The 25,250-nt window shown below is 37.8% G+C and overlaps 1 protein-coding gene and 1 pseudogene across 1 annotated transcript; both read right to left on the bottom strand.

The window, feature by feature from the left end:
- Window positions 1-666: 666 nt before the first annotated feature.
- LOC130862948 (olfactory receptor 14J1-like) lies at window positions 667-1,594 on the bottom strand (annotated as a pseudogene).
- A 13,966-nt stretch (window positions 1,595-15,560) lies between these two features.
- On the bottom strand, window positions 15,561-16,524 carry LOC130863112 (olfactory receptor 14J1-like). Its single transcript, XM_057753033.1, is given in 2 exon segments — window positions 15,561-16,437; window positions 16,439-16,524. Coding segments are annotated over 2 exon segments (960 nt in total). The 5' UTR covers window positions 16,522-16,524.
- Between the last annotated feature and the right edge of the window lie 8,726 nt (window positions 16,525-25,250).

The following is a 25,250-nucleotide window of genomic DNA, read 5'->3' as shown; positions in this document are numbered from 1 at the left end:
TGTTTAGAATTATAAACCCGTCTTTTAGAATTATAAAGACAAAACTTCAATTTGTATTACTACTTATAATAATAATTAAATATTGAAGATATTTGATATAGGCAAAATGAAGGAATATATATATAGATAAATTTTAATATAAATTGTAAACTGCTCTTCAGGAAAATTGTATCTGTAAACTATGTAAATGTACCTAGTGATACCATATAAATTTATATCAATATGTATATTGATAGACAAAAATGAGTTTATAATTAAAGTTTGAAAATAAATGGTTGACTTGGAAATTATGATTCAGTGGGTATAAATGGGGTTAATAGTATCACTTTTGTCCTTTTTATTATTCTACTGTTACTTCTGCAAAAGTGTTAAGACAATCACAGATATTTTTAGTGTTATCTCTGTGTGGATGCATTAGGAAGTAAAAACTAGTTGATCTATATTACAAGACTTCTAATTTTTCTTAATTTGATGAAACAGCAGTTTTAATAGTAAAATGCAAAGAAATCAGACAATGCACTTGCACAAGGACAATGGTTATACACAATGTAGTTTACTATAGAAAATAATCATTCTTCATTAACATTACAGATTGAGGAAATACCAATGACTAAAAGCATTCCTGTGTATAATTGAGCAGTTAGTAACAGAAGGACAAAAATGATTCTAACCAGTGACTTCTGAACTCAACAATAACTTCCTCACACCAGTCATTATGCTCTCATTTCTCAGACTGTAGATAACAGGGTTGAGTGCTGGGGGCAGAAGTGTGTAAAAGATACAGAACAACAAATCTAAAACAGTTGGGGAGTCTGAGGTTGGGTTTAGATATGCACAGGAGCCTGTGGAAAGAAACAATGAGACAACAAAAAGGTGGGGCAGACAAGTAGAGAAGACCTTAGACCAGCCTTTAGCAGAGGGCATCCTGAAAACCGTGCACATAGGAGAGGACAATCCCAACGAAACAGGCAAAGCCCAGCACAGACATTAAACCAAATTCTCCCATCATTGCAAAATAATCATTAGAACAGGAGAGTTTGAGCAGCTGGGGGACATCACAGAAGAACTGGTCGATTATTTTGTCCCTGCAGAATCTGGTAGAGAATATAGTTGCTGTGTACAAAGTTCCTGAGATGCCTTCACTTAGCCACACTGCTGCCACAGCCCACATGGATTTTCTGGGACTCATGATGACCTCATAGTGCAGTGGGAGGCAGATGGCCACATAACGATCATATGACATCAATGTAAGAATGGCCATCTCACTACAGGTAAAAGCTGTGAAGAAGAAAACCTGAAGCATGCACTGGGTATATGAAATGTAGCCACTGCCTGCCAGGGAATTGGCAATAGACTGGGGAACTGTGACAGAAAGGGATGAGAGGTCCAGAAGGGAAAGGTGCTTCAGGAAGTAATACATTGGAGACTGGAGCTGAGGGTCCAGTGTTGTGATGGTGATGATGGTGAAGTTACCTGCTGATCCCAATAGGTATGTCACCAAGAAGAACAAAGCATGCATGATCTGCAGCTCATGGTTGTCAGAGAACCCCATCAGGAAGAATCCACTCATTATGGTTATATTTCTCACAGACATTTTGAGAACAGAAATTGTGGTAGCAGCTGAAGGATAAAATGATATAGTAAATACAGTATAAAGATACTGAGTCACCATTTATTTGTTTATCAGTATTTATTTCAATAATTCAATACTCTCAATTCATGTCTAGTATGTTTGTGTGTATTAAACTGGCCACACTCTAGTTGCTGGGAAACTTAAGTGAGATCACAATTTTCTCATACTCATAGAGTTTGCATTATTCTCTCAAACCAGTAGTTGCAGGTAAATATTCATGCAGTCTATCATTGGTTTTCTCAAGGAACATAGTTGTGTTTGCCCTATGAAAAAGCACAATTCCATTGTTTTAATTGAAACCCATTGCTTTTACTTGAGTCATCAATGGGAAAGTTAGTGACGGGCTGTGGATGAGAGGTTTTTGAACACAGGACTGGTTATGCATATAGGACATTTAGCAGATGGAATGGGCATGTATAGGGAATGTACCAGGAATTAAAATATAGTTTTGTTGTCTACTGGAAACAGGCATTTTCTTTTTTTTTTATTAATTTATTTAATTATTAAAGATTTCTGCCTCTTCCCCGCCACCACCTTCCATTCCCTCCCCCTCCCCCAATCAAGTCTTCCTCCCTCCTCAGGCCAAAGAGCAAGCAGGTTTCCCTGCCCTGTGGGAGGTCCAAGGACCACCCACCTCCATCCAGGTCAATTAAGGTGAGCATCCAAACTACCTGGGCTCCCACAAAGCCATTATGTGCAATAGGATCAAGAACCCATTGCCATTGTTCTTCAGTTCTCAGTAGTCCTCATTGTCCATTATGTTCAGCGAGACCGGTTTTGTCCCATGCTTTTTCAGACCCCGGCCAGCTGGCCTTGGTGAGTTCCCGATAGAACATCCCCTTTGCCTCAGTGTGTGGGTGCACCCCTCGCGGTCCTGAGTTCCTTGCTCGTGCTCACGCTCCTTCTGCTCCTCCTTTGGATCGTGAGACTTCAGTCCAGTGCTCCAATGTGGGTCTCTGTCTCTCTCTTCTTTCATCGCCTGATGAAGGTTAATATTCAGGAGGAGGCTTATATGTTTTTCTTTGGGTTCACCTTCTTATTTAGCTTCTCTAGAATCACGAATTATAGTCTCAATGTCCTTTATTTATGGCTAGAAACCAAATATGAGTGAGTACATCCCATGTTCCTCTTTTTGGGTCTGGCTTACCTCACTCAGGATAGTGTTTTCTATTTCCGTCCATTTGTATGCAAAATTCAAGAAGTCATTGTTTTTTACTGCTGAGTAGTACTCTAATATGTATATATTCCATACTTTCTTCATCCATTCTTCCATTGAAGGGCATCTAGGTTGTTTCCAGGTTCTGGCTATTACAAGCAATGCTGCTATGAACATAGTTGAGCATATACTTTTGTTGTATGTTTGGGCATCTCTTGGGTATATTCCCAATAGTGGTATTGCTGGGTCGAGAGGTAGGTTGAACCCGACTTTCCTGAGAAACCGCCACACTGCTTTCCAAAGTGGTTGCACAAGTTTGCATTCCCACCAGCAATGGAGGAGAGTGCCCCTTTCTCCACAACCTCTCCAGCAGAGGCTATCATTGGTGTTTTTGATTTTAGCCATTCTGACCGGTGTAAGATGGTATCTTAATGTTGTCTTGATTTGCATTTCCCTGATTGCTAAGGAAGTTGAGCACAATCTTAAGTGTCTTTTGGCCATTTGAACTTCTTCTGTTGATCTTCAACAAATTGTGCTGGCAAAACTGGATGTCAATCTGTAGAAGAATGAAAATAGATCCATATCTATCACCATGCACAAAACTCAAGTCCAAATGGATTAAAGACCTCAATATCAGTCCAAACACACTGAACCTGATAGAAGAGAAAGTGGGAAGTACTCTACAACACATGGGCACAGGAGAACACTTCCTACGTATAACTCCAGCAGCACAAACACTAAGGACATCATTGAATAAATGGGACCTCCTGAGACTGAGAAGCTTCTGTAAAGCAAAGGACACTGTCACTAAGACAGAAAGGCAACCCACTGACTGGGAGAAGATCTTCACCAACCCCGCAACTGACAAAGGTCTGATATCCAAAATATACAAAGAACAAAGAAAAATTAGACCGTAAAAGGTTAATCAATCCAATTATAAAATGGGGCACTGAGCTGAACAGAGCCTTTTCAACAGAAGTTCAAATGGCCAAAAGGCATTTTCTTTAGCAAACAATGCTGTCATTACAGAGAGAGGGTCTGATATTGTAGAATCAAGTGTAAAAATGAGTAGTTTTATTGCTCTTAAACTAGCATTCAGTGGTATTGAAATCAAGAGCAAAAAGCACTTGCTGAAGGGGAATAGTCACATGCCACTGTCAATTTATGCATCCTACTTCATTTTGTGAAGTACTTTAGGGGATGAACATCTTCTGTTTGAAGTGATGTCCATACTAACAGCCTTCAGGTACAGCAATCAAATAATTCTTAGAACTTGCCACAAGCAAAGACAATTCCAAAGACAGATGGTGAGTTCTTGAAGTGCTTAAAGATGTGGACAAAAATGGCTAAAATCCAGGGTCTAACTTCAATAAGAGATTAGAAAACTAAAGTCATTTATGTTTCAGATAGAAAAGAAGACATGCTTTAGTTTTTGATACTTTGCTCTGATATTTGGGGATTGAAAATAACTGATCATTTTCTCCTCACAAGATGCATGTTCATGTTTGAGGGTTGAAGAGAATTTAATAAAGTGTCAGCTTTCTGCATGTTTTCTCTTACTACATTCTAGGCAACAAGACCAAACATGCTCAGTCAGTCTTTTGAGGTTTTAAGTCCTGTGAAACATCACCAGATATTTTCTTGTGTCTTCTTAAAATTCATATACTTACAAATGCAAACACAGAATAAAATTGACATCAATTTTCAATCCTGAGGCATTCTCCATTTAGTGGCATCTTTCCTGTGACAGAACAAACTCACTCCACCTCCCTCACATCTCTTTTGCAAGGAATGAACTCAATACCAAATCATCCCAAACAATGTCTAATTACTTGACAGGATGTTGGGGTTTGATTACAATGACAATGGTTTTTGACCCACGCATGACATGAGAAAAAGAATTCCAGGACCTGTGGCCATAGCAGTTAAGTTCAAACCAGTGTGCGGTTCACAGAAAGATCCTTCATCTAAAGGAAAATAAAACACTGTTAAATCAACTTGATAACTTTTGTTTCATATGATACAATTCATGTGTGAAAGCCTCTTGTCCCCCACTCTGTGTACCTTAAGTAATAACTTTAATCCCTTTAGAATATCCCCATACTGTTTGATTTCTTCAAGCCTTGTGTCCTACGACAGAAATCAGTGCTGACCAGAGATCCCACTCATGTTTCTCATAGTTTTCTTGCTCCCAAAATCTGCTTCTTTGATAGTATTTTTCCTTGAGGTTGGTGAAATAATAAACATATAATTATTGTTAGTAATAATTTTTCTATTCATTCATTTAACATTACTATTTTAATCTGACAAATCAAACAGTACACTGTGAGGTAAGAAAGGTGAGTAATATTGATTATTCATAGAAATGAGACAGGAGGCATGTTTAGGTCCTTTCTAAAACTGGTTTTGCTTGATCCACACAGACAGCTTCATCAGCCTGGAGTTAAGCATTTTAATAGGAAAAATGTAAGCATTAGTAACTTAAATAACAGTATTGGCTTGTGAGTTATAAAAATTTACATATATCCAAAAAAGCCATAAGTACAATATCACAATCACATTGAACATTTGTATCTAGGGCTTTTTACTCTTGTTGACATCTGAGAGCTGTTGAAGAAATGTTTTAATAGTTTACAGAAGTATCACAAATACAAGAAAGTAACATGCGAACTTTTCTCATTCACTGGTCTTCTCACATGGCTCCCTATTATATCCATATGAATTTTAAAAATCAGTTTATTTTCAGTAAGTTGTCCTTGTTTCCTTGTTATGATTTTAGTATTGCTTCTCCAAACTAAGATTACAAAGTCTTGTTAGAATTCTCATACAATATTTACCCAAGTTTGTAAACTCACTCCAGTATGTCTTGCTGTGTGTGCAGCTCTCCAAACTGGTGAGCAAATTCTGATATTTCTTGCCCACAATAGCAGATTTTGAAACAATATTATGTCTCTTGAGAGAAATTGTGTTGAGCTGCTTTTTTGAGGAGGAGAAAGGAGGGTGTATTTGTACACACTGTCCTTTGAAAAGGATGTTCCAATTAGACAAAGTTACTTCATTTACTCTGGCCCTGAATCACCTGGGATGTGGAGTCACTAAAATTTCCACACAGCTGTTGAGGGATTTTGTGAGCTTGGGGTTTAGTGTTCTGGCTCAATGAATTTTAGTCCTTAGCAGACCTGTGAATCTCCCAGGGAACTGTTTACAGCTCTGAACCCTCTGAGCCATACCCAGTGTTTCTGATCCAGCCATTGCAGGCAATAGCTCCTAGTCTAGCATCTGAGGGTCTGAACACACAGGTGGAGGCTACTGTGTAGCTAAACTGTGCATTTATAAGAGAACAAAAGAAAATGTAAATAATCATAAAAATACTTGAACTCTACAAAGTCTTTGAAAATTCAGAATTAGCTTTGATATTTTCTTTTCTCCTTGAGATTTAGGCAGTACAAAGAATTTCGTGTTCTTTTAACCTTTTTAAAATTGATTCTTTAGGTATTTTACAGCATGTACCCCAATCCCACTCATTTCCCTGTCCTTCCATGTCTGTCCTCCATGCTTGAACCCTTCCCATGAGAGATAAAGTAAAAAATGAAAAGGAAAAAGCATTTTTCCTCTGGGCATTGACCTTTTTGTCTCCTAACCACAGCCTTCTCCCATACCCCATCTTGTCTCCAGTTCTGCCATTATGTGCCACTTCTCTCCTTTTTGTCCTCCTTTCCATCACATACTCATTCAGTGTAGTGGCATTGTGTCACCTAGTATACTCTTTTGCCTAAATAGCTTTGCTTGCAAATGTTCATTTCAATGAGTTATTGATCTGATTCACGGCCCCTGGTTTCTGTTGCAGCATCAGTACTGGGCCCTCACTGAGACTTCTTTCTGCTGTCCTGCTGTTGCCCCACATCATGGAGATCCTGTGGCTATGGTTCTGCTAGTTCTCCACATCCATGTCCCATACCACCATGGCCAGCTCCCCTGTAGCCACACCATGGCAGTGTCTGGGTGGGCTCTAGGATCATGAGCATGAGATGGAGAGATAGGATTGAAAAAGAAGCCGAGTGGTTCATATGCTGTGGATAGAGGTGGAACTGAAGAGGGGTTGGCTGTGAGGAACAGGTTGAGATGTGGGCGGCTTACACTGCCACTGAGGGCCATGTCTGGGTCCACGGCCTTGCCATAGTGGGGTACCTCATTGATATCCAAGGCTCTTGTTACCATCAAGAGCCATGTGGATGCTTGTGATCTGGGTTACTGCCTGAGGCCATGCTGATGTCAGATGGACATACTGAAATGGCCCCATCTCCATCTTGGATCTCCTCACTCAGGAATTTCATGTTCTCAGCAACTATTTTGGCTATCAATTATGACTACTCAAGATAGGAAAATATCTAGGAAGTCCTAAGATACGTCTAGCAGCAATGCCTAAAATCCTCCAAGATAGCATTTATTAATTCTTTTTTTTATATTTATTTATTTATTACGTATACAATATTCTGTCTGTGTGTATGCCTGCAGGCCAGAAGAGGGCACCAGACCTCATTACAGATGGTTGTGAGCCACCATGTGGTTGCTGGGAATTGAACTCAGGACATTTGGAAGAGCAGGCAATGCTCTTAACCTTTAAGCCATCTCTCCAGCCCCCTATTTATTAATTCTTTACAAAAACTTTTAATTGAAAATAAAGTAAGTTCACGATACGTGTTTAGGAATTTTTTATTTCTCTTACCAGTTTAATGATATATGCTATTACCATTTTCAGCAGCAATGTATGACTATGTATGTATGTTTCTACATTTCAAAACAAAATTACTATAAAGATTTCATCTGAACAGTATGATTATATACTCATACTGTTTTTAAACATTTACTTCTTTTCATTTTTTAAACTAAAATATCGTTACATTATTTCCCCCTTTCTTTTTGTTCCTCCAACCTCTCTGTGTACCTCACTCCACTTTGTTCCCTCTGGAAATCATGACTTTTCTTTAATTGTTATTGTTCACACAGACACACAGACAACTAAATATATAAATATAAATTTCCCAGTCTGTTTGGCATTACTTGTATGTATATGATTTCAGGGCTGACCTCTTGACTTTGGATAACTGATAGGAGGGCTCATCTCTGCTGAGGACTATTTGTCCTGCTTTCAATACTCCTTGGCTGCCTGTAGCTCTTTGTCAATGAATGAGTCTCTGTAAACTTCCCTTCTCCTGTATTAGGATGCCTATTAGTATTGTAGTTCTTCAAGTCTTATTCAGATGACCCTATTTTTATGTTTCATGAGTAAAGATTCTCTGTCATTCCTGGAGGCACAATCTCTAAGCAACTTTTCTGGTCCTTTGGCTTTTACAATCTGTCTGCCTCCCTTGATATTTCTGAGCTTTAGGCGCAGGTCTTGTGTTATAGATATATCAACTGGGATTGGGCATCTCATGATCATTTCTTCTCTGTACTTTGACCATTTGTGCTTTTTGGTAAAGGTACCTTTGTTGCAAAGAGAAGTGTCTTTGAGGAGAATTAAGAGCTGCACTTGTCTGTGGGTATAGGAATAGTAATTTGGAATGCAACTAGGGATTATACTAATTTAGTTAAAGTGATGGTAGCAGGTTTTTCCTCATGATCCATGACTTCACCAGTCCTGGGTTATTTTCTGGGTTTTCAGTATCAGACATGATTTTCCTCCTCTTGACTGGACCTTCAAGTTCAATTAGAGAACTATTGATTACTAGAGTGCTACTGTTGTAGCCTAGGGATTAGTATGACATGTTAGTTATCTTTGTTCATAGACATTGTAGCAGGATAGGATCATTGTTTGCACAACTCCCTTGGAAATTTGCATAGCCCATCCCCCAACTGTGAAGGATATCAGGGAGAAAGTTTTCATGTCAGATATAACTCATATTCTCTTGGTCTTCGGTCTAAAGTAAGTGGTTCCTTCAGTGATAGGGACTTACCTTCAGCCTCTGGAATGCAAAGAAGGACAACAGCAGTAGCCTGTACAGTTTTGGGCAAATCTTGGGGTTCCTAGACTAACACCCGAGAAGGGGCTTTCTCATGCTTGGCATTGCAGTTTTGTTAGATATTTGTGGGACTTGGAAGAGCTTTGTCAGTCATGTGTGAAAACTTTGTTAGAAATATATATGCATATACATAAAGGATTTTATGAATTATATGTAATTTCAATACATAAATACAAATATGATTCCTTAAGACTTTATCAGACCTCCTTTGTGTACTTTATCTACCTTCCTCTCTTTCTTTCTGTAGTATAGTCATTTTTTTTTAATTTTTCGAGATAGGATTTCTCTGTAGCTTTGGAGTCTATCCTGGAACTAGCTCTTATAGACCAGGCTGGCCTTGAACTCACAGACATCCTCCTGCCTCTGTCTCTCGAGTGCTGGGATTAAAGGATTAAAGGCATGCACCACCACCACCTGTTGTATAGTCATATTTTAAGGACTACATAGCATTGACTCAGACTGCACATCACACTTTTTAGGAAATTTTATTATTTGTAAATTTAAAAATTATGTTTGAGTGTCTGTTTGAAAGGGAATCAGGCTCCCTTTCAGTTCCTTTTCATTACAGATGTTAGTGAGTAGGGTTATTTATAGTTTTTATTTATGTGTATTTTTGTATGTTTCTGTGAGTTTGTGGGCACAAGAGTGCAGTGCCCATGGTGCCAAGAAAAGGGCACTGGGTTCCTTAGTGCTGGAGTTACTGGCAGGTGTGATATGTTTTATGTAGGTTCTGAATTCAAGTGCTTTCAACCACTGAGCAATGTCTTCAGATTTACCTAAAGTGGCTTTATAATAAATATGTAAATGTATAGGAACAGAAGTTGATAAAACCTGAAAAAGCATAAAGTCAGAGAACCTATATCACTGATTCTAAATATTTTGTTGATGCTATGATAATTAAATAGTCCATGGGTATAGAATGGAGATTGAATATTTAGGCCAAAATCATATTAACCAAAAAGATGACATATAAATTGTATTATATTAAAGTGAGAATTTTCTTGTTTGAATTGTTTGCTCAATTTTCAAATTTACTGATTGCTAATTTACACATTTATGTTATTCTAAAAGAAAATTTTCATCCAGTATTTTAAAGTCACTCTTATTTCACTAATATTAGAAAATTTTAACTTCATATGCAGTGAGAGTAAACAGGGGATACATTGGAAATTTAATGGCAAAATAATTTATAAAATCACGAGACTCATCTAAACTGGTATTTTTAATTTTTTCTTTTAGTAAACATATATCCTTTCTCATACTGTTTTAGTTAGTGTGTCTCTTGCTATGAAGTGACACCATGATCATGGCAACTCTTAAAAAGGAAAAAGACATATAAATGGGGTGGCTTACATCTTCAGAGGTTAGCCTGTTATTGTCATGGTGTGTCATGGCAGTGTACAGGCAGACATGGTGACGGAGCCGAGAATCCTAATCTTGATAGACAGGCAACAAAGAGTAGTCTTTCTCACCGGGCATGGCTTGAGCCTTGAACTTTCTCGGAAAGCACTCTAATTTTCTTTCTATTTTTATATGGATATTTTATTTTAGTATATAACAAAACTATTTTTGCAAACAAAATGCACATCATTTTCCAATTTTGTGTCTAACTTGATGGCCTGGTGCATTGTTGGTATGATGAAACAGCATTTAAATATTTGTGTGTGTGTGTCTCTCTGTGTGTGTGTCTGTATGCGTGTGTTCTTTAGGTCATTTTCTTTAATGGCTTATTGTTGATGACTGAATCCCAGGAATGACACTGGCCACCCGGTACAGTGATTTCTGGGAGGATGCTGTAATATAAAATATATTCATAGGCTCAGAATACACTCAGAGTTAGACCCAGGTTTAATGTGATCTATAACTCAGAGAAGGACTCCCTTCTCCCATGTTCCAGTTAATGGTCTAGAGTTTGGTTTTTGGTGGATGGAAAATGACTGAAGTGGTCATTGCTGTATGGGGGCCAACGGGTTGCTAATGAGTCTCATATTTCTGGGTTTTCTTTATTTTTTTTTACTGTTAATGAGCTAACTGAAAAGAGATATGTGATTGTGGAGGCTGCTGAGCTAAACCAATATATATATATATATATTATATTAAATGTATCATGAAATCAAAATTTGAGTCTAAGGATATATTACTTTGGGAAGGAGGTTCTCCTTTTCTTTTCATAAAAGATGAGAACTTGTAGATTACTTCCAGGAAAATGTGGTTTGATGGAACAAGTGCCCTTGAAAGGTGTGTGAACCTTAAAAATATTTCACTCAATAAACAGCAGTAAGCAGTTTGGAGAAAAACAATACCCAAATTCCCAAGATGATTATTTATAAATGTTTATTTTTATTTAGAAGAAGTTGATTATAAGTTATTAATCGTCACAGTCAATTTCTAAAAAACAAAAATATGTAAGGTGTATATGATATAGAGATGAATACTCTGCATTGGTATGGATCTTGGACTACTGATACAAATTTAAGATTGATTTTGTTACACTGTATATATGTATTTCTACTCTTGTTTAAGGTACTATGCTTATGCGACTCATTAAAATGTTATGTATATTTAAAAATTACAGATTAATAAATAGTCATTTATATTAGTCAAACTTGCAGTCATGTTAGTTAGGTTTTCTAGATGTACAGAGATATATTTCAGATGGATAGGTAGTCTTCAAGCTTTTCAAAGACCTACAGAATATGGCATTTAAAATGTTTTGTTAACTGAGGAGTTTTCATGACAATGAGACTTATCTCATCCTGGCAGTACCAATCTCCTTCAAGAGGATTATGGACATCAAAGAGGCTCCTTATGGAGTTTTCTAGCCATTTCGGAAAGGAACTTCTCTTGCCTGGACGTCTTGACATGCAGGACCAATAGAAAAATGACTGCTGAACTTGCCTAAAGTAGGTGAGACCATCCTTCAGGGCTCCTGCTTCATGAAAGAGTATGCCAAATATTCTGCAGGACACAGAAGAAAGCAGTTGATGAACTTTTCCAGTACAAAGCAGAACAGATTTCCAAATTTTCTGCATTACTGAAAAGTCTGCCAGGTATTATGGACATGTAGGTTGAAGATGGATGCCCCAATGTTACAAAAGAACTTTGGGTGACTGTCCAGGCAGCAAGATGTCTCTGTAAATTTTAGTGTTTTGGAGGTTGCTTACAAGGCATTTCTTATTTACTTAGGTAATATTATATCCTTCTGGGGTCTTTAATAGAGTTGATGACTAGATGTTATAGTTTTCCCTAGAGAGAAAGAGAGAGAGAGAGAGAGAGAGAGAGAGAGAGAGAGAGTCAGAGAGAGACCCAAAGAGATGCCATATAGCTGCCAAAGAAGAAGTACACTAGAACCTTACCAGTAAGCCACAGAATCGTGGGTGTACAGAGTTTAATAGAAATAGGTTAAATTTTGTCAGCTTGACACAAGAAAGGATATCTGGAAAGAGGAAAACTCAATTTAGAAAATGCTTCCATTACATTGGCCTCTAAGCAAGTCTATGGTGGCATTTTCTTGATTAATGACAGATGTAGAATGGCACAGTCCCCTTAGGTAGTGTCTTCTCTGGGCAAGTGTTCCTAGGTTGTATAACAAAGCAAGCTGAACAGGCCCTAAGGAGCAACACAGTAAGCAGCCCATTTCATAGATTCTTCTTCAGTTTCTGCTTCCAAATTCCTCCCTTGAGCTCCTGCACCAACTTCCCACAATTATGGACTGTGACCTATAAATGAAATAAATAATTTTCTCCCCAGGTTGTTTGTGGTTTTGATTTTATTGCAGCAATAAAAGGCAAAAGTGTCTAAACAAGTGATTAAACTATGAATTCAGACCTCACCCAAGAAGCTTTTTTGTGTAGTAGATAATGGCTAACACATAAACTTACAACTTGTTAAGGTTCGGAGAATAAGCATCCATGGAGTGTTCAGCCACAAATGTGGCATTTATATCATTGATCTCCATGGCTCAGGTATTATCATGGAAGGTGGATTGGAAAGACTGTAAGAACCTTCTAGAAACAGAAAGATAGTGTCTTCTGAACATGACAGAACCACTGTACTAATAGCTTCAGAGGAGATATGGCTGCCTCAACAATACCTGCATAAGGTTAAGTTAGTCAGCATGGGGGTAGAAAGGATTTATGAGCTTCCATTTGTCTTACAGTCCACTGTACATGGAAAGCTGAATTAGGCTTTAACAAAACTGGGCCAATCAACAGTCAAATATGCATTGGGGAGGGGCTCATGGAAGCTCTAACCCTCTCTGCTTAAGGGTTAAGTATTTGCAACTGGTGGATTCTGGGGAAGGTATGATCACCTTTAGTTGTGTACCAAACGGTAAACTCATCACCATTCTGTGGATAGTTTCAAGTCTATGGTCACACATCCTGTTGCCGAATCTATAATCACCTTAGTACAATAGGTTCATACTATAGAGCATGTTAATGAGCTCTCAAAAACATGTCTCTGACACTTATCTCACACTCAAAAATGATAAAAATATAGAGGATAGAGATAACACTTTGGAAAAAGCAGTCTTACTTATGGGCAATCAAATGTACAACATTAAAGTTAGATTAATTGTTTCCTGTAATTTAAAATTTAGTGGACTTGAATGGATTTGTGTCACCCCACTGCCATACAATGCTTCTAAGGTAACCTGAGCACAGGTTAGGCCCCTCCTCCTGGGCTCATAGAACAATTCTGAACTAGCTATACACATACGGTCTTTGCATAATCAAATTACAATCATTAGTTGAGTTCAATGGAGTCCACCTCAACTCTGAGGTTACCAATAGATTTTATAATCTCTCACTTCTTTTGCCTCAAGACAGACTTTTTGGTCTATTATCATTAATTTGGGAGTTGTGCTTATTTTGATTCTTGTCCTTCCAGTCATCTTCCAAGGACTGAAAAATGCCCTGTGCACCACACAAGATCTATAGACTCTTAAGTTAACAAATAAAAAAGGGGGAGATGGAACAGCCATATCTGACGGGAAACGCAAAAATCATAAAACCTTATATATGAAAAAAATCAGTCAGATCTATTCTAAATCCTCAGGGTGCATACCCACTCATCAGCAGAAATGGGTACAAGGAATTAATCATCTCCCCTGATCACCAACTCATCCTAGCAAGAAAGGTACATCAGCAATAGCCAGGTTTTTGCTTCTTGACCTCAATGAGTTCCTCACTCAGTTCTTAAAAGGTATGTCTTTTTAAATTGTTTTCCAAAATTTATTTTTTACCTCAAAACCATTAACAAAAACATCATAATCTAATTTTAAGTAATTGTTTAAAGTTTTTTTTAACTATGATGCACACCAAAACCTGTGAATACATCTCCCAACACTAAGTTTAAAATAATTTTAGCTAGCTGGGCTTCTGGGACTCAATATTTTTTCTTAATTATTAATTTCAGCCACAGTCTATACATATCCTCAGGAAAAACTAGCTGTATGACATTTTCTTGCTCTTATTTTCTGTCCTCTGCAGCCTCTGTTTTACCAGGGACAGGAACAACAATATATCCTACCTTTACCCATATTAATTTTTCCACTAATCTAACTCTATTACAATCCCTCATTATATTTATTAAAGATTCTCAGTCATTAAAAAACCTATTTAAACTAACACTATTATTATATAAAATTAAACAGTGCAGTTTAGGAGGAAATAAACTTAATAACAACCCATAGGTAAAAATGCCCAGTAGAATGGAATATTTCCATGAGAAAATTGTAACATATTAGGATCAGTGGGATCTTCTCCATTCAGATTATGCTAGATACCAGAGGAAAATTGCAGCAGCAAGCATATAAAATCATAGCAGAAGCAAGAAATATTCTGGGGCCAAGGTTCTTGGCACCTTGTCTATCTGAGATTCAGTCATAGGAGCATGGATTCCTGGTGAGCTGGCTTCCTGAACTTCAACTGCCACCTGCTTCTCCTCTAACATGGCCACTGGCACTGTAGTCTCTTTGTATCAGATGGGTAAGATTTAATTTGAACCTTTTCAGATTGGTACTTACTTTATTAGTGAGTTGTAGTCCTATGTCCCTACTTTTATAATCACATGTAAACACAAAAATTATACTTGGGAACCAAAGAATTTATGTTGTCAGACATATTGGTAGCTTCCTATTAGAAAAAAATGTAAATCATAACTTCAACAATTTTTATTTGAAAAATGTCAAAAACCTACTTTCTCTAAATTTGGTTCCATCATTAGCAATAAGGGAAAATGTAGTAAAACTAAGAATTGGTTCACTTGGATTAGGAAAATATATAGAAGGTGTGTGAATTTTGCTAGGCACTGTATAAATTATGTAAACAGTTACTATGCTCTTTAGTAGCAAGAAAACCTTGCAACTATTTAAGAATGACAGGAAACTTGACTCTATAGAGAATTATGTACAGCAACAAGGGACCAAGTATCGCACATACAAAATCAGTTTAACTAATGGCATTCTGAATGTATTTATTAAAATTAAGTTGAATTTGATCATGCCATCACTAACTTTTCCTTCTATCTTATTTACTGGGTATTGCTAAAAGATGATTTGAAATAATATTAGAATTGGAGAAAAGAAGGAAATACATATCCTCACTGGTCAATTACCTTTGATTTGATAGAATTATCTCTGAGAAGGGCATAAATAATAGAAACACAGAAACAGAATCCTAAAAGAAATCCAATTCATCGCTCCAATCTTGGTTATAGTATCAATGCCTATTAATTTGTTGTCTTTTTAGAATTTAATTATAGTTTTAAAACATACCATTCTCTGAGAAAATTCTTCTTTTGACAACAGTTTCTTCAGAGCTGCTTTCATGGCTTCATTTCTCAAGCTGTAGATAACTGGATTGAGTGTTGGAGGTATTACAGTGTAGACTATGGAGAATGTGAGGTCCATAGCTGACAGGGAATCCGAAGGGGGTCTTAGAAACTCAAAGCCTGCAGCTGAGAGGAAGAAAGAGACTACAAACAAGTGTGGTAAGCAGGTAGAGAATACCTTCGTCCGACCATCAGCGGACGGAATCCTCATCACCGTTAAGAAGATCTGAACGTAGGAGAACACAATGGCGATCAAGCAGACAAAGGCTGTGGATGTTGTGAATGCAGCCACTGCAATCTCATTAATGAATTCATAAGAACAAGCTAGTTTTAGCATTTGGGGAATGTCACAGAAGAACTGGTGAATAATCCTCTGCCCACAAAGAGGAATTGAAAAGTTAACAGCTGTGTGTATGAGCCCAGATAGGCCTCCTGCCATCCAGACAGCTATCACAGCACGCTTGCAGGCAAGGTTATCCATAATTGCCTCATACTGAAGAGGCCGACAAATGGCGACATACCGGTCATAAGACATCACTGTGAGGATAGCTACTTCTGATGATGCCAAAGATATGAAGAAGAAAACTTGAAGCATGCACTGACCAAGGGAAATGAAACCGTTGTCCTTGAGTGAGTTTGCAATGGATTGGGGGACAGTGACAGAGATGAAGCAGAGGTCCAAAAGAGAAAGGTGCTTCAAGAAGTAATACATTGGAGAATGCAGATGATGGTTCAAGGTGATGACGGTGATAATGAGCAGATTGCCCATGATGGCCAGCAGGTATGTCATTAAAGAGCACTGCATGTAAAACCTGCAACTTACGCTCATCAGAGAACCCCATGAGGAGGAATCCAGTCTTCGAGCTTACATTCATTAGGGTCACTCTCGAGGCTCGACGCTTAGCTCTATTTAGGAAAAGACAGAATAAAACTACTGATATTAGGAAGAATTTGTCATTCCTGGGTTTAGTTACCATTCAATTCTGACAAATATTTAGCAGTTTTTCTGGAAATAGAAACCCTAAATGTGATTAACAAGTCATGAGAATTTTCTCAAATAGAACCTGACTTGTCAAAATTAGAAAAATTGAATGATGTTGGAAATAGCTTTGCTTCAATAAAACCAGTAAAAATGAGGTCAATATAGTAGCTTCATCTTTTCTACATGTAACCTTAGCATCAAAATAATACACCACATTTAACAGCAATCAGCTAGGCTGTGGTGGTGCACACTTTTCATTCCCATACTTGGGAGGCAGAGGCAGGCAGATCTCTGTGAGTTTAAGACTAACCTGGTGTACAAAGTGAGTTCCAGGGCTGTTACACAAATATGAAAATACCAAATACTAGTATTACTACTACTACTACTACTAATAACAATACTAAAATAGTAATAATAATAAATACACTGCAGCCTTCTATGATAAATATAGAGAATTCAGTTACTGGTACAACTTATAAATGGTTAGGAATAATCCAGAATAAATGGAGGAAAACTATGTCACTTCAGAGATCACATGAAGGCAATTATATGTTAAATTTCTCATTTTTCTATCTGTACAGGAATAAAATTCTCTTTAGCTTTTCTCCTTTCTCAGTCAGTATCGACATATGTGTCCATCTGCATTTCGTCTCAGTAACTACTTCATTACAGTGTGGTATTCTCTCTCAATGAACCATTCATATTGATCGCTGTGTTGTGCTCTGGTATGTATATGTGTATCTCTGTATTAAATTAGATAGATAGTGTATATTACCCATTTTAGAGAATGAGCAAGCACTGGTTTCTTTATTTTCCTGTAATCTCCTTTCTGTTACTGCTTTGCTCCTGTTTCAGAGCCTCATGTAATGATTCCTGGTTAGCTACTTCCAGCTGGGTCAGCTCCACATCTCTGTCATATTTCTTCCATTTTCACATTCAAACAACATTAAATTTTTATCTGCTAAATATTTCTTTTTTTTCATTTATTTTATTTTTTTGTAATTATTATTTTTTTATTAATTAATTTATTTAATTATTAAAGATTTCTGCCTCTTCCCCGCCACCACCTCCCATTCCCTCCCTCTCCCCCAATCAAGTCTTCCTTCCTCCTCAGCCCAAAGAGAAAGCAGGTTTCTCTGCCCTGTGGGAGGTCCAAGGACCACCTACCTCCATCCAGGTCTATTAAGGTGAGCATCCAAACTACCTGGGCTCCCACAAAGCCATTACGTGCAATAGGATCAAAAACTCATTGCCATTGTTCTTCAGTTCTCAGTAGTCCTCATTGTCCATTATGTTCAGCAAGACCGGTTTTGTCTTTAGCTATTACATCTTGCTACTTTAAAGATGAGTCTCTCATCTTTGCCAGTTTCATTCCTCAGCTTTATACAGTCCCAATCATGCTTCAATGTTATTCTGAGCTGACTTTCTTAACTTCATACTTTAATTTCTGCTGATTTCATTATTATAAGTGATATCCAAAAACCTTAACATTCCAAACACTATCTTCCCAAGATGTTCCCTGACTGATCTTCTAGTTCTTCTCTCATTGTAACTTATTCAACACCTGTGTCTAACAATGATGATTTCCTAGATTGCTCTTAAGGAACAAATCATATAATAAGTCTATGCTGTTTTGTCTTTTTTTAAACTGTATTTTGACATTTCATAAAATTCTTGGTCTAGGATTCCATCTCTTTTGCTTGGAAAATATTTGAGAATTTTAAGATAGTCACATTATTTCCCTGGCTAAAAATTTTCTCGAGCTTAACAGACAGCCCAAGAAGGGCTCATGTAAGGCAACCCATACCACATATATGGAGGTCACTATAATTCATGTCTTTTCTGGACTCACTCTCTGCATGTATTTTCCAGTCTGTTTAAACTATTCTTTGGGAAAGGAAATTGAGAGTCTCATTAGAAGTCATTCCACTGATAGCTGACATGGATGCTCCTGCATGCTACTTAAATGTCAAGTAAATTCTATCGAATTTGGAGAAGTTTCACTTACCAATGCTGACCTTAGTCAGTGGGAACAAATTTCACTGGATCCTTGAGATTCTTGGATTTACTGGGTCTTGAGATTCTCTGTTCTAGAATCTAGATGTGAGATTTTCGTGTAAGAAAAGGACTAAGGGGCTCTCAAACAAAACTGAGTATGTCAGGGGATGCTTTAACTCCTCATTAAGAGCTTGGTTCCTGAAGCTGCCCAGGCACCAGGGGACATGCTGTTCCTTCAGGCTGGGTCTCAGGTAAACACTGCAAGTTCAAAGTGTGGAATTTTGAGGAACTCTCTCTCAGGGACTCACTCCAGTGGAGAGTTACTAATGATGCTCTTGATTTAACTTAATGTTATGGTCTAAGTATTATAGATAAGAAATGAATAGTCTTTAAATCTGCCTTCTACAGTTGTGTCCATAGATTTCTCTAAAATGAGTACATTTCCTTTTATTTTTTTATTTTTTTTAATTTTTATTTTTATTCTTTTTTTAATTAAAATTTCCACCTGCTCCCCGTTTCCCATTTCCCTCCCCTCCTCCCAAATATTGCCCCCTCCCCCCACTCCCCTCCCCCTATCCCCACTCCTCTTCTTCTCCCCCCACACCATTCCCCCTCCCTCTCGATACTGAAGAGCAGTCCAAATTCCCTGCCCTGCGGGAAAACGAAGGTCTTCTATCTATGTCCAGGAAGGTGAGCGTCTAAACAGGCTAAGCTCCTACAAAGCCAGTTCATGTATTAGGATCAAAACCTAGTGCCATTGTCCTTGGCTTCTCATGAGCCTTCATTGTCCACCATGCTCAGAGAGTCCAGTTTCAACCCATGCTTATTCAGTCCCAGAACAGCTGGCCTTGGTGGGCTCCCAATAAATCAGTTCCACTGTCACAGTGGGTGGGTGCACCCCTCGTGGTCCTGATTTCCTTGCTCATGTTCTCCCTCCTTCTGCTCCTCATTTGGACCTTAAGAGCTCAGACCGTTGCTCCAAATTGAGTCTCTGTCTCTACCTCGATCCATCGCCAGATGAAGGTTCTAAGGTGATAACTCATCCTTGATAAACTCATGCATGTTGGCTTAATGTAAAAAGGCAACTATTTAGTAGGAATACATTTACATGAACTTACAATTACAATTATAATTAATGCTAAGGAATCTTAGAATTAATACATTTTAGCATTATATGAACTCAAAGTTTCCTCCAAACGCCATATGTTTCCTAAAATGACTGTACAGGTGATTATTTTCAAGCTTCCATTTTAATAATTAATTACGTTTGCATGTGAAATATCTCTTACAGACTTATGTATCTGAGAGCGTGGTGCCTAGCTGGTGGCTTGTTCAGAAGGTCGTTGGAATCTTAAGAACATTGAGTTTCTTTGGAGAAAGTTGTAAATTTGGAAATTTCTAACCTGGGATCCACTTCTTGTTTGCTCTCTGCTTCTTGCCTATTCATGCAACATGGCCAGCAGCCTCATGGACCTGCTACCACGTCTTCCCCAATGATGAAAGTACCTTCTCACGGTCCTGCTACCTACCACACCTTCCCCAATGATGAAAGTACCTTCTCAAACTTTAAGCCAACATAAGCCCTTGCTTCCATAAGTTTCTTCTTACTGGACATTCGATCACAACAACGAAATTGCTATTAGAGAAAATGGAACCCCCCAAAAAAGCATTATGGTCCTATAGTCAAAGTAGAAATGATGGGGGTCAGGTGATCAAAAAACCTTTAGCTAAAGTTTAACTCAGTGGGGCATGTTTGTCCCAGACACTCTTAGGAGCTGGCAGAATTCCCTCACTGATTTCCTGTTCTAGGGAGTGAGAGTATAATAGTTGGGAAAGCCAGTATTGCACCCTCACAGGAATCACAGAGCTTAGTGCCACCATCAAGGGTTTGAAAGATCCAGGGGTGGTGATTCCCAATGCATTCCCTTTTACCTTTACTAGTTTGTCTGTACAGAAAGTAAGTAGATCATGGAAAATGATGGCTGATCATTGTAAGTTTAATTAATTTGCAACCCCAACCCCAGCTGCCCTGCTGGATCCTTACTTGAACAGATTAACATATCTCCTTGTTCCTGGAATGTTGCTTTTCATTTAGCAAATGCTTTTCCCTCCATACCATGCTATAAGGCTCACAATAAGCAAATTGCTTTCTGCTGGTCTCAAATTTATGTCAATTCTTTAGTCTTGTGTCATAACTTAGTTTGTATGGATCTTGATCACCTATCTTCAAGGCATCATGCTAGTCAATGGCATTATGCTGATTGGACTGTGTGACTGATTTTATGGATATTGAGAGTAGAACTGCTATTGATAGTTACTGGGGACAGGAAATGACGGCAGATTGAGTTACAGATACTAAATTAGTCAGGTAAAAGTGATTCTTATTTGCTGTTACATAGTATGGAAATTGTAACCATGACAACAGTTTGTTCTGATACGTGAATGACCAAAAGAAACAAAAAAGAAAGGATACGACTACTCCCAAATATGGTGGAGGAGAAAGTTCACTATAGATGTGTAGGAGAGCATAGCCATGCGAGGAGAAGGTGAGAGGAAGGGATAGGGGAGAGAAGGAGACCAGGTGCAGTAGTCAGGAGGCCTAAAAGAGAATAGACAAAAGACCAGGCAACCAAAATGGTTAGTTCAAACACAGTTGTGAGAAGGGCAGCCCACCCCCTGGTCTGGAGAAGTTTAGGGTAGGGGGAAGGGTATGCCTGTCAGAAGGACATTGCTGTAGGTAGGGACTAAAGGATGCAGGGAGAACTGGACAGCCAGCATCTACTCTGTTTTACTAAATAGGCATGTCAGCTATTTGTGCTGGGCTTGAAATCTAACAATATGAATATCTTTACCTTATTAAATATGTGTCTATTTGGTGGCCACTGTCTATTTGCAAAATTTGTGAATATGGTTAGTACATTTACTAATATTTTAAATTCCTTTCAAGGAAAACAAAGAGTTTTCATTGTTTTTACCATTAAACTATTTTGATTTGCCTGCATGATATTATACATTCTTTAATTCACTTAACCTTGTGTTTAGATACATTAACTTTTTTGTAGCGTAGGTTATGACAGCCAGCCCTAAGCTGATGGCACTGTTACTTCATACTTTCTCCCAGTCAGTTAGTGACATTGCCTCCAGAGTGCTCAACCCTGTGTAGTAATTCACACATAACTCTAAAGAAACTTAAAATGGTACCAGACGTCCCCTAGTGGCCACTGACCTTTGTCCTGGAATGCCTGTAGGAGTCTAGTGGCCTGCAGATGGTATTTCTGCTCTTGTAAACTTTGCTGTGGGATTGGGATGATGTGGTCTTTTTATTACAGCAGAAAAGAGAAACATCTAAGCGCAGTAAAACAATTTTCTTGCCTAGCTGTGAGTTCCATAGATAATTTTAATCTACACCCTTGATGCTCACCTTTATAAATCCTTCTTGTAGCTCCTTATGACACAGCATGTGGTTAGGCTCTAAGTCTGCTGTCCTTCTGCTAGCAGTAAAAATAAATTCATTTAATCTAAATTTGAGTTGAGTCTAAGTCTTTGGTCTCTCAGTGTATTCTAACACTGTAACACTAGGAAGCATTTATATAAAGATATGAATCACATTCATATGGTCAAAAAATTCAAGGTGATTTTTACATCCAATCTGTGATATTTCTCTGGCAAGTTTGTGACGTGGACAGAGTTGGGCTTGGGAAATTACCTGAACAACCTTACAACAGCAAAATATTCATTTGGTGATTTTGTTTAGAAATTCATATTATTGTCATAACATAAATATGCAAATCCTGTTCCAATATAAAATAAAAGTTTTAATATTTAATGCTTGCATTTTATCTAGACTTTAAGAAACACTAAAAAACTCAAAGTATAATATTTCAATTTACTCTCAACAGCACATGGACAATGAGAATTACACTACTTGAAGAATGAACATTAATACTATGCACAGGTTTATTAATACAAATGATCATATATTATTTTATGTTGTATTGCTGTGAATTACATTGCCAACAAGTTCCTTCCCACTAGGCTGCAGCCACCTTGGTAGCTCATTAGTCAATTCATCTAAAGCTGCTAGGTCTCTTGTTAAGACAAAGTAAACAGGTTTGCCTTGCTCACAGACTTGAATTGAAAGGACAGACAGGTCTCAGGTATAACTTTCCACAAACAGGAACGTGTTTTGTAGTAACTGCTTCCAGTAATGACAACTTCTGTCTCTGGTAAATGATTAGATAGAATAAATTTCTCTGATGCATATCAAGGTTTTAGAATATAAAATGTTTTGATAAGTTCTGAGGGTCTCAAAAGACAACTTAAGGAATATAAAAACAAAAAATGCTTCAGATTTCTTTCCCTTCCTACTCCATTATTATACAAAGATTTCAAAGGTTCAGAGTTTAAACATTGGTCAATGGAGTTCTGATAAGCTGGTAGAACACTGACTACTTACACAAGCTCAAGATATTAAAATTCCTTTGGTTGTCTTCTAAGTATAGACTTTAAGGTGCTTTTCATTGGGCTAAAGACATATATCTGACTCTCTGGACAGAAAAAAAGTTCATGACTTTTAACCCCAAACCATAGCTTTTATTATGACTCCAAGGTATAAATCTTTTCCAGTTGTTTTGCAGACACCTGTTAGCTGATTTTTCTACAGTGTGGATTTCAATACAATGATAATGTCTAGATTTTATTTTTATCTTTTTTTTGTAAACTAAAAATTCATCTAAGTTTTAGGGAACTAAAGAAGTTGTAAGAATGTCAAGACTGTCATAAGAATGATCACCTGCCACAGGTCAAATAGACTCCGGATAAGTACAGCCATTTCCTCATCAGTCCATTCCTGAGGATGGGATCTCTCCTGGTCTTAGAATTCCTCCCCTTCCCCAATGACTAGGGCCATGGGTCTAAAATTTCCACAGGTAAGGTTTTCTTTCAGTTTCTAAATTTTAACCCTTGTCCCTAGTCTATATTTATCTCAGCATATTTCTACTTGGCTTAAAGACTCCATCCAGTGATGATCACCTGCAGACTACAAACTGCTGAGCTACCGATTTTGTGAAAAGCTAATGCCAACCAGTCCAGCTGATGTGATTGCCCCCTGTTTCTTCAGGTGGATTAACTATAAAATGCTTCTGAAAATGTCCCACTGCCCAGCTTCTGACTAGCCCGTCAGCCTTCCTGGGTCCTGATAAAGATGCTCTAGTTTCAGCTTGAAGTAGTTACAGATGAGAGTAACTCCCTGGCATCAGAGACAAAATGGCTAGCTATAATGTCAATTGGTATAACAGGAAATTTTTTCCTTTATTTAACTGAATGGTTCCTTAACTAAAATGGTTCTGAAATATAATAGGACACTTTTGTAGTAAGAGCGGCAGGGCTGTATCCCGGCACCCAGCCGCCCGCATGGCTAGCTTATGTTCCGAAATAATTACACGGAAACTGTATTTTTTTAAACATTGTTAGGCCCATTAGTTTTAGTCTCTTATTGGCTAGCTCTTACATATTGATTTAACCCATTTTTAATATTTTGTGTAGCACAACGAGTTGGCTTACCAGAGAAGATCTTAACCTGTGTCTGTCTGGAGTGGGAGAATCATGGCGACTCCTGACTCGTCTTCTTTTTTTCAGCATTTTGTCTGTTTACTCTACCCACCTAAGGGCTGGCCTATAAATGGACCTAGGCAGTTTTTTTATTAATTAACCAATGAAAGCAACAGATTAATACAAAACCCATCTCCATCAGGCCTGCTCTATACAGAAAAGATGTAATAGATGGATTTAAGAAAAAAAATTGTTTTTAAACAAACCATTAAGGATTACAGTCTGGCTGTACTCAAAGAAATATTACAAAAAGGAGGCCTGAGATAAAATAAATGACTGTTTCCCCATCTATTTCCAGGCTTCTTCTAGATAGTAACTCAGAAGTCAACCATCACAGGGCCTTTGGCCTTTTGCTTTTTCTAATTACTCTTGGCTCTTATACCATTGATACAATAACTAAATGATGATTCCTATTTGGGTGCCATTAAGCTGATGGTTATTAGATACAAATATAAGCAGGTACCCATCATAGAGTCAAAGATTTGACCCAGGATATAACTCAAGTGGGTAGAGTAAGACCCAAATTTAACCTGTAAAGTCCACCCACCTAAGCGTCAGGTAACTGGAATTTCCAAGGAGTGGTCCTAACAAAAGTCCACATTGGTCAGTATTTAGTATTTAAGTCAAGTTTCCTTAAAATTTAGGTCAAAACGATAGACTTCTTTTCTCTTGTGAATCTCAGGATTAACAGAAGAAAGTTGTATTTTCTTTTGTTGCTGTGACTCACCAAATGGCATGGCCACATGGTGCTGTATGAATTCCTCAATCATCGTGTTCAGTCCTGCCCAGAGCTCAAGCATTAAAGCTATTGTAACAATGAAGGATCTATTACACTTTTATAAGTACCTAAGTGTAGTACAGGTTTAACCAAGAGTTGATAGTTTCCTTCTAGATCCAGTTACTCTTGTGAACTCCATGGCATCTGTTAGATGGTTCTCTCATCAATTCCAACTACAGAAACTTCTTTGAGAGGCAAATATGAATATTCTTGCTTCGATGGTCTTTCTTTAGTGA

The sequence above is a fragment of the Chionomys nivalis genome, chromosome 20, assembly GCF_950005125.1.
Source record: "Chionomys nivalis chromosome 20, mChiNiv1.1, whole genome shotgun sequence".
Lineage (NCBI taxonomy): Eukaryota > Metazoa > Chordata > Mammalia > Rodentia > Cricetidae > Chionomys > Chionomys nivalis.
Note: the sequence above shows the minus strand (reverse complement) of the source record. Positions and strands in the feature narration are given on the sequence as shown.